The sequence below is a fragment of the Ahaetulla prasina genome, chromosome 2, assembly GCF_028640845.1.
Source record: "Ahaetulla prasina isolate Xishuangbanna chromosome 2, ASM2864084v1, whole genome shotgun sequence".
Taxonomy (NCBI): domain Eukaryota; kingdom Metazoa; phylum Chordata; class Lepidosauria; order Squamata; family Colubridae; genus Ahaetulla; species Ahaetulla prasina.
In genome coordinates this window covers 125740005-125750772 of record NC_080540.1, presented here as the reverse complement: position 1 = coordinate 125750772, position 10768 = coordinate 125740005, and the positions used below count along the sequence as shown (strand labels likewise).

The 10768-nt window shown below is 42.6% G+C and overlaps 1 protein-coding gene across 1 annotated transcript; it reads left to right on the top strand.

Moving 5' to 3' along the window:
• Window positions 1–1918: 1918 nt before the first annotated feature.
• On the top strand, window positions 1919–9781 carry LOC131190561 (urotensin-2 receptor-like). The gene is made up of 2 exons (XM_058167898.1): window positions 1919–3059; window positions 7435–9781. The coding sequence occupies exon 1, from the start codon at window positions 1919–1921 to the stop codon at window positions 3002–3004; it is 1086 nt and encodes a 361-aa protein (XP_058023881.1). The 3' UTR covers window positions 3005–3059; window positions 7435–9781.
• Window positions 9782–10768: the final 987 nt, after the last annotated feature.

Here is a 10768-nt window from a genome sequence, read left to right as displayed (position 1 = left end):
TGGTATTTATATAGTGCCTTTTATGTGTAGCTTTTTTGATGTAGATTGGGGAGCTGATGGCTAGCTATTAGGTTGTTGGTGGGCTGGACTAGAAGATCTCCAAAGTCCCTTCTAGCTCTATTCTGATTTGTGCTGCCAAGCTCTCACCTCCTAAGTAATTGATAAACTGGGAGTAAATTCCTAAAGTCTTGTAAGTAGACCTACATAGAGCCAGCATAGTCATACTGCACTCAGTATCAAGGTTGCAACTGTAGAGGTGGTCAACAATATTAAGTTTCTGGGGGTGCAGATAACTAACAATCTGAACTGGTCCCTCCACATGTCATCTTTAGTGAAGCGGGCAAACCAGAATCTGCATTTCCTGTGTCAGATGGTGAGAGAGCATCTTTCTCCTTCTGACCTGGCTACTTTTTACAGAGGAATAATTGAGGGCATTGTAATAAACTGCATCACTGTTTGGTTTGGTGGCTGCAGTGCCTCAGAGAGAAAGTCCATTCAGAGAGTGGTAAGAACAGTCCAGAAGATTATAGGTAGCTTGCTTCCTGTCAGTCAGGATACTGTTTATAAGCACTATGTGCTTAGAGCTCAAAGCATTGTTAGAGACCCCACACAGCCACCTCACGATCTGTTTCTGTCACTCCCTTCTGGGAGGAAGTTTTGAAGTATATCTAGCAGGACTACCAGATTACAGATAACAGCTTTCTTCCCTGTTATCTGTCTGGTAAACTCACAAGATTTGTTTTTCTCGCTATGTATTCACTCCTCTGAATACAACAAAATACCTTATGCCACCAGACTTGAAATCTTGAATTTAGAAAACTTAGAACTCTCCCGCCTTCGACAGGATCTGTGTTTAACTCATAGAATCATCTATTGCAATGTCCTTCCTGCTGAAGATTACTTCAGCTTCAATCATAACAATACAAGAGCAAACAATAGATTTAAATTCAGTGTTAACTGTTTCAATCTTGATTGCAGAAAATATGACTTCTGTAAGAGTTATTAGTGCTTGGAACACACTACCTGACTCTGTGGTCTCTTCTTAAAATCCCCAAAGCTTTAACCAAAAACTCTCTACTATTGACCTCACCCAATTCCTAAGAGGTCTATAAGGGGCGTGCATAAGAGCACAAATGTGCCTACCATTCCGGTCCTATTGTTTACTTTCAGTATATCCAATTAATATAGTTATCACATACTTATGCTCATATATATGCTTAGATATTATATAGTTACTTTCATGCTTATGCTTATATATACTGTTGTGACAAATAAATAAATAAATAAAAATGTACAGGTATACATCCGAACTAGGCTGTGTTGTTTTTCTGTGTTGTATAATATATGTGGATATATGAATAATTTTTTTATTATTTATTTATTTATTTATTTATTTATTTATTTATTTATTTATTTATTTATTTATTTATTCTGTCATGGTTGTGTAATGTATGTTGGAGGTGATGACCCTTTGAGAGCTGTATGGTAACGAAAATTCATATTAATATATGCCAATTGGTGTACATTCAAAGTGACAATAAAGTTGGTCTAAGTTTTCCCTCCGAGGCTAGTTGCTTTCCAGAGGAAGCAGCAACTCAGCCCCATAAAACATGCACAAGATAATCCCGCGAATCCAAACGCCCTCCCAGGAGCGCAACTGCCGTTCCCGACAAGCCTCGACTACTTGAGTAGCTTTTACTCAACTCCGACCGCCAAGCCTCTGAAGAAGAAGGAAAAGGAGAAGCCCGGTCCCAGGCGGCCGTTCAAGCAGCGGCAGCCGCCGAGCTCGGGGCAGGCAAGGCTCGGGAACGGAGCCAACCATTGGCCGCCTGGAGCCCCGCCGGGGGAGCGGGAGGAGGTGGCCACCGCGCGGCAAGTTGTGGGGGGTAAGACGACTGCCCCCACCCCAGCGCTCGCAATGGAGCGCAACTTGAGCGTGGGGCTTGGCAACGAGTCTTCTCGGGGAGCAGCCGGGGGAAGCGGCGGGGAAGCGGCGGCGACCTGGGTTTTTGGTGCGGTCCTCTCCGTCATGTGTGTAGCTGGCGTGACGGGCAACGTGTACACCTTGGCGCTGCTCTGGCGCTCGGGCCGGGGCGCCCGGAGCGCGCCCTTGTCCGGCTCCATTGCCAGCCTGGCGCTGGCCGACCTGCTCTACCTGTGCTCCATCCCGTTCATCGTGGGCACGTCGGTGGCCCAGGACTGGTACTTCGGCGAACTGGGCTGCCGCTTCCTGCTCAGCCTGGACCTGCTCACCATGCACGCCAGCATCTTCACCCTGACCGTCATGTGCACCGAGCGCTATCTGGCCGTCACCCGGCCGCTGGCCGTGCGCTACCGGGCGCCGCGCTTCCGCAGGATCACCGCCGGCGCCGTCTGGGGGATCTCGCTGCTGCTGACCCTGCCCATGATGCTGATGGTCACCCTGAGCCAGAGCGGCGACGGCAAGCATATCTGTGCCCCGACCTGGAGCCCCGCCGCCTTTCGGCTCTACCTGACGGTTCTTTTCAGCACCAGCATCCTGGCCCCCGGGCTGCTCATTGGCTGCCTCTACGCCCGCCTGGCCGCCACTTACTTGGAGTCGCAGAAGAACCCGCCGCGCAAAACGGGGCCCAAGCGCTCTCCCCGCCAGAAAGTTCTCATCCTGGTCTTCACCATCGTGCTGGTCTTCTGGGCCTGCTTCCTGCCCTTCTGGATCTGGCAGCTGGTGTCCCTCTACCACGGCCCCCTGGGGCTGCCGCTCCACATCCAAAAGTATATCAACTACCTGGTCACCTGCCTGACCTATAGCAATAGTTGTATCAACCCCTTCCTTTATATCTTGCTGACCAGGAACTACCGAGAGTACCTTCGGAACCAGCATCGGAAGTTCTACCGCTTCACCTCTTCCTTTCGCAAGAAGGGCTCCAACTTGCACTGTTCTTGGAGACGATCGTCCTCTTCGGGCACCCAGTGTGAGTCTGGGACGGAAGGCCTGGGGATGGCTGTACTAAAGGACTGCAAATGAACTCTTCCTTGTTGGGAACGGTTTCTAAAGACCATCCAGGTGGGCCCGGAGCAAGGTGAGATTTGCCATGTGGGTGGTCTGTTTGAAAATTTTTCCAGGGTGAACCAAGAGAGCAATTTTATGTCCTCAATAACAAACTTCTTTAAAGTGAAACTTACTTCGGTGTTAAGCCTACACAGAATTGTGTTTCATTCAAAATCAGAAGTACATGTTAACCTTAAAAGTGACACAAATTTACTCCAAGTCTTTGGAGTAAATTTAAGCAATATAAATCAATATTCATTAAGATAATTCTGAGTAAGACTTGCCCTGTGCAGTAAGCACTGGGATTGTAGAAAATTGGAGAGAACAGCTATTATAATACCTTAATTTAGGTAGAGTTTTTTAAAAAAAAACAAAACTTTGGAGTTATATGAATAGGCACAGCTGTTTGCAAATAGATAGATAAATATCACTCATCTATTCACAGATATTATTAAGGTTATATCCCATAAGTCTTGGTTTTGTTGTTTTCTTATAATGAATGTTTTAATATAGTAGATGATTTTAAGGGTCATAAGATAATAATAAAGATCCACAATTTAAATTGCAACATTATAGTTACTTGGGATTAAATACTTTTGAACTCAGTGCAGTTTACTCCTAAGTATGTATCATTCAGTTTTATGGCAGGGCTTAATATTTTGCATGTTTGTTGACAATCTTTCTGAAGGCTGGTCCTGGTGCATCATGGTCTCTCTTTTTTTTTCTTTTTTTGTCAATATATTGAAATTAATAGCTATATTAACTTTAATAATGCAGTGATAATGGACTAGACAAATGTCATTGCAGGGTAAATTATTTTGCTAATCTTTTAAAAGAGTAGTATTTCAAGAACTCAATATCTTTGGTAAACATTCTACCAAGATACACATATGTTTCACTTTGTTCTGGTTTTATACCATTTATGTATCTTACAACTGTTCAATTCTCCCTGTCAAAAACAAATCCTTTGGCCCTAGATACATTAATTTTCAGATCCATACTCCTTGTTTCATACAATTTAGCTAACATTTATTCCAGTCATTTTGATTCTCAGCCAGCAATATCAGCTGAATATGGAAATATATGCATATTCATGTCCCCAAACAACAAAAAATGACATAAGAGTGTCATTGCAGGCAACATTAGTAGTATTGCCCTAAACCAGTTCATTGCAAGATGAATCCCTTCTCAATTGACTGGGCTAGCAAAAATCACATAATTTAATAGTTTAAAAGGCATGGCTACCAGGGGTGAAATGTTCCCAGATCAGACAGGATTGCACGATTCAGTAGCGATTGTGGCCAGCAGTTCAGCAATCTGGTAGCAATGGCAGAGCGCCTGCCCACCCAGGGGTCATTACTTCCTGGTTTTAACCAGGAAGTAATGTGTTTTTTACCTTCTGCGCATGTGCAGAAGGTTTTGCGCATGCACAGAAAGTCTGCGCACACATGTGATGCACACACACGTGCGGCGCGTGCACTTCTGGACCAATAAGGAAGGTTTCACCCCTGATGGCTACCCTTCTGCTGCAAAGAGGAAGGTAGGCAAGAAGCAGCTCCAAATGAATGGCCCAGTTTCATGAACAGGACCTCTCATCTGGCTCTTTGTGACAGCATCCCTAAGAGTCACCAAAGACTACCAGATAAACTACAGCCACATACCCATTCCTGCCCTGAAATCACTAGTAGTGCCACATCTGAAATCTGGAAAGGCTCATCTTCAGGAGGGGGGGTATCCCGCCCAGCCAGGTTTCAGTAAAGCATGTCAGGTTGACCCTTCCATTCACAATCAAGTTATGGATGAGATAAGCTTCATTATACAAACTGAGATAGCATTCATTGATGGTGAAACAAAGATGATCTGAAAATAAGGGTTCAACTTTTTAAAAAGTTACGGCCTATCTTTGTTCTTTAAGCAGCCTGTAAGGGCTAAATTTGATTTTTAATTAGGTCTAGAACAAATATAATTAAAAGGTGAAGTGTCCCCACAAGCTGAGCTCTCCTTTTTGGTGATTTCATGGATAGATCCATAAAGTTCCTTGGCAACAGTACAGAGCTGGCTTGCCTTCCGTCTCCTCATAAAAAAAAAAAAATTCCCCTACAATTTTAACTCATAGACTTGGTATTTTTTTAATCCCTTCCATCCATCCAGGACCAACCTATTTAGCTCCCCAGCCTAGACAAGATTAAGCAAGTGCTGCCATGTGCTGAGGCTAATGCCATTCTTCTCCTCACGCTTATTTTTCTGTTATATTAACAATTACAGCCTGGTGGCAGCTTTTAAAAGATTGCTTGCAGCTGTGTCCAAGGCTGTTAGACTGTATCTGGCCCTGCAGATTCTAAGCTTGTCCATCCTCACCTTAAAAGAACAGAAAGCCAACAACCCTTTCACTCATTTGCTGCCTGGCTAAGGTGTCCAAGCCTTGCCTGTTACACTTTTGCCCTTTGCATCTTCTCTCACCCCAACGTCGTCTTTTTCATTCTCAGCTAACTCCTCCCTCCCCAGTTTTTCAACTTTTTTCCTACTTCTGAAATTTTGCATGCTGATTCCCCCCCCCCGCCATATACCAGTAACATGTAACATGTTCATAGACCTTCCTCCCCCCACTGTAATTCTCTCTGCCATTTTTCTATGCTGCTTTTATTCAGCCCCAAGGCCTCTGAATTATTTATGTCCCTACTTCCCAGGATTTCTTCATAGTAAATTTAGAGTTCTCCCCATTACCAATAAAGGTCTTTTGAACTTGTAACAGCAAATCTCTTTGTTCTGATTAAAAGATGATAATTCATCTTTTAAATATTAGTCATCACTCATTTCCACTGATTTTCCTAAATCAAAGCTTAAATCTTCATAGATTACAGGAACACTTGAACTATTAAGAAAGCGTTGCTGGCTTCTCCTTATTCATTATTCCCTGCTTTGCTCTTCTTCTTTGGCCCTGTTCCTTATAGAACAACCATAGGAGGAAGTCCCAATCAAATCAGATACTGTAGGTGAAGTTCTCATTCCTTGTTACCAAGTCCCTGTGGCTTCTACTGTCCATCATCAACCAAGAGACTGCCAGGTTGAAGGGCCCAACTGGATCCTTCATACATATTCTTGGATATGTCACCCATTTTCCTGTTTCCTTCTATTCTTATCCTGCCACTGCTCTGTCTGTCACGCTACGTTTTTCCCCCTCTGGTACCCTTATCAGATAAGATTGCTGATAACTTTTCTTCTTTGCTGAGTTATGATTTCAGAATCAGAATCAGAATAGAGCTGGAAGGGACCTTGGACCTTCTAGTCCAAGCCCCCTGTTCAAGTAGGAGAGGTCCTATACCATTTCAGACAATTGACAGTCCAGTCTAGTCTTAAAAATCTCCCGTGATGAATGTCTGAAGGCAAGCTGTTCCATCGGTTAATTGTCCTGACTGTTAGGAAGTTTCTCCTCAATTCCAGATTGCTTCTTTCCTTGATTAGTTTCCATCCATTGTTTCTTGTCCTGCCTTATAGTGCTTTGGAAAAGACCTCCTCTTCTTTCTCTCAAATACTGGAATACTGCTATCATGTCCTTTAATTGTTTGTGTGTCCTGTGCAGTTATAGATGTGCTACATAGCTTGTTTTTTTCTGGAGACTCTACAACACCGAGAGGATCAAAAAGAAAGAAAGTTAGTAAAATACAGATTTTAGTGAAGAGGAAAATTGATAAGTGACTGATATCAAGTTCCTGAAATTAGACTTAATGATACAAATTGGTTTCTGACATAGCAGTCCTGAATAATTTTAAATCACTGACTCATAGCAATATTTCTTTTAAAGCCTGCTTAGTACTAACTTATTTCACAAATATATTCTGGAGAGTTATATTTATAAGTCTTTGGACCTGTTCTTATGTGTTTTTCTTTAATAATCCACTATGTGTTTGTTTTATTATTTTAATTATGTAATGATCCATTTGGAAAGGGTATAAATTTGCATCTATTCCCTTCCCCTTTTTTGCCACCAGCCAGCAGCTGTCCAGTGAATTAAGATGACCATTTCCAACTTGCCCCATGCTGCTAAGCTTCTCTCTTACTGGAAATCAAAATGAAGCAATTTAGATTTTTCTTCCCTGATGGAAGGCCACAGCAGTCAAATGCCTGATCACCTGCTGATCTTCTTATACCAAAATAAAGAGCTGCACGGGGTTAGATGGGAAGTGGCAAAGCTGGCTGTGATGATATGTGCTGTTTACTCTGGAGTCTACAATTTTAAAGATAATTTTATCTGTTTGTAATAACATTGACCTTTGTGGTGAGCAGTTTTCAAAGTGCCTTACGAAGAAGAATTGTGTCGGAACAATCCTTGTGAAAGAGTGTGTCCCTTTAGTGTGTTGGCTGTAGGGTGACACCATAACATAAAGCTGCTATATTATATTTTCCAGGTGATGGCGACGTCTTTGAGGTTGTGCTGACGAACTATGACTAGCCAAGTATTTGATAGATCGCAGGCTGGTCTGGTCAATCCTCAACCTGCATGTAGCCCTTTACACAATATGCCACTAAGGACTGGCAGTACGTCATCAACATCAGACTGCAGGACCCAGGTCAAGACCAATGTTTTCAAGATGTATTTAATAAAAAAAAAAACAACTCTCCAACAATTTATCACTTGTAGGAACCTGCTCTGAAAAGTGGATGCAGTTTTAAAAATGTCATCACTCAGACTGCAACAACGGTAGTTGTACTGAACACCTGGGTGCACCAAGATTGCTTTTGATGAAAACCGTGAGACCATTTCAGCAGCCCTCCAGGCCAAAACAAAAGCTATGCAAGCTGGCATTTATCATCTATCGCAAAGATACACAGTTTAAAATATCTGCAGTGCAAAGTACAGGAGAAACTGCAAGAAATGCAGGCTGAGCTACCGCTGAGCAGGCTGAACAGATGGAATGCTGTGTAGACATGCATGCACCGGAGAGTTCTTCAGCGCCATAAAAGCAGTTTATGGTGCTTCTAAGTCAGGATGTTCCCACTTGCTGTTGTCTCCTGGAGTTGAACCGAATCATCTGCCCAGGGAGAATGAGAACTACTGGGCTGAGCACTTTTCCAAACTACTGAATAGTTGATCCTGATGTCTTACAACAGATATCCTGACATTCCTCCGCTGCCAGTCTTGGGTGCCTAGATCTGCCTCCTTCTACTGATGAGATCAGGAAAGTGATTTTACATATGAACTCAAATAAAGCAACAGGGCAGGATAGCGTTCTACTGCTGTGATCTACAAAGCCCTCAAACTCTTTACAGATATTCCAGTACATCTTGGCAGATACCTGGCTCTTAGAAGAGATGCCTGAAAATTCTGCGATGCCTTCATTGTGGCTTTCTATGAAACTAAGAGAAGCAAATCAGACTGTGGAAAGTACAGGGTATCTCACTGCTGTCCATCGCAGGCAAAGTTTTTGCCTGCATTCTCTCTACAAACTTGTCACTTCTTGGAAAGGAACCTCTCAGGGACACAGTGATGGGCTAGAACAAAGTACAGCAGACATGATATTTACCATGAAACAAATCCATCAAAAGTGCATTCAACAAGCAAACTTCTTGTCTGTCTTTATTGACCTGACAAAGGCATTTGACACTGCAAACAGGAAGGCTCTCTGACTCATCCTGAGATGTTATGGATTTCCAAGGAAATTCATGAAGTTGATTCAGCTACTCCATGATGGAATGACTGGACAAATCCTTTACGATGGTGATACATCAACTGCATTTGCCATTTCCAATGAGGTGAAGCAAGGTTGTGTGTTAGCTGCAACCCTGTTCAATCTATTCTTCACTTGCATATTATTTACATGCCATCCAGGGTCTCTTTGATCTCACTGCTTAAACCCACAAGTGAAGTGCCTCCATACAGTCATTCAAGAAACCCTTTTTGCTGATGACTGTGCTCCTAGTGCACAAAGACAGTGGCTGGCAGTTGATACTGAACAAATTATAAGACACTGCTATGCTCCTTGGCCTGATTACCTGCCTGAAAAAGAGCTGGTAGCTTTATCAACCTGTACCAAATACCAGCCACATTGGTATTTGATCCAAAAATCATTGTTGATGATACCCAGCTGACAAATGTAAGAAGTTTCAAATACTTGGGAAGCAAGTGATGGGTCTTTGGAAGGAGAAATTAACTCCAAAGGTCAACCAGACTCTGTACTAGCGTTCTCAGTCAACACAATACCCTTATCTCCCCAAATCTGAAAGTCTACAGAGCTGTGGTTATCCATGCTCTCCTATATGGATATGAATCCAGGATTCTGTATCAAACATCTGGAGAAATTTGTTGGAAGGCATGGCTCCAGCCTGGAGGTTTTGAATCACAGGGAGTCCACCAGCATTGACCCAATTTGGTGAGTGGGATATGTCATCAGAATAGACATCCACCATATATCCTGCCAGTTGCTCTCTAGTGTATTGGAGACTGGAAAGAGACCTCAGGGCCATTACACATGTGCTATGAAGATGCTGTGTGAAAGAAACCCTCTACTGCTGTCACATCTGGCCAAGGGAACTAGAAGTTATGGCTGCTGACACAACTTGCTGGCAAGCTCTGTGTTATGAAGCCTTCACTGGGTTTGAATAGACAACCATTAGTGGCATCAAACAATAATATTCATAGCTATTATAATGGACTTCCAGTTCCCTTTTATGCTGTATTCTGCGCTGCCAGACTGCAGAGCAATCTCTGAGTTCACAGATGAACTGCACAATAGTATGTCTTTTTCTACTCTGAAGATCTTTCCCTTTCTTTCCATCTCTCCATCATCCATCCATCCATCCATCCATCCATCCATCCATCCATCCTATCTATCTATCTATCTATCTATCTATCTATCTATCTATCTATCTATCTATCTATCTATCGTGTTTCCCCAAAAATAAGACCCTGTCTGATAATTTTTTGAACCCTGAAATAAGTGTTTGGCCTTATTGCCATGTGCTCAAAAGCCCAATTGGGCTTATTATCAGGGTATGTCTTATTTTGGGGGAAATAGGGTATTTATCTATCATCTATCTATCTATCTATCTATCTATCTATCTATCTATCTATCTATCTATCTATCTATCTATCTAATCTACCCATCTTCCAAGCCACTTTCATGATACTATGAAGCAGTCCTTCTTAAATGATATAATTGGTTTGCTTATAAGCGCCAATGTATGTGACAGTACACCAAAATATGCTAAAATGGTATTGGAAATAAAATGGGAACATCTGTGTTTGCTGTCATGCATGAAGAATGTGGAATATGACTTGGAATCAATTGCTTCAGAGACATGACTTGGGATCCATTGATAACTAACCATAATTTGTTTTGCAGATTTAGAAAGTATAAAGATACAGATCTTTCAGCACAACTTGTCAGTCCAGCTGCCATATTTTGCACCAATAACAGCTTCTGGAAATGTTTCAAGGGTAGCTTCATATCAAACATATTGCAATCACCAAGGAGAGGCTGATCCTAGGTGTAAAAACAACAACAACAAAAACTCTTGCCAAATTTAACAGCTCTGGAAGGGTTGCAGCTGGTCTATCTGATGTACTTCTGCAAAAGTGCTTCTTGACATATAGCGCTGCCTGCAAATCCACTCAAAGCTTAGGCTCAAGGAGTTCCCCCAGGTTGCACTGGCTCATTCAGGAGAAGTGGCGTATGTTCCCAAACAGTCTCAGTCCCCAAGTATTCCAGGGGTGGAGAGAGAGAGTTGTGATATGTGTATGCC

What these genes read in the sequence shown, in the direction of transcription:
- LOC131190561 (XM_058167898.1), top strand. Translation starts at nt 1,919, where the DNA reads ATGGAGCGCAACTTGAGCGTGGGGCTTGGCAACGAGTCTTCTCGGGGA.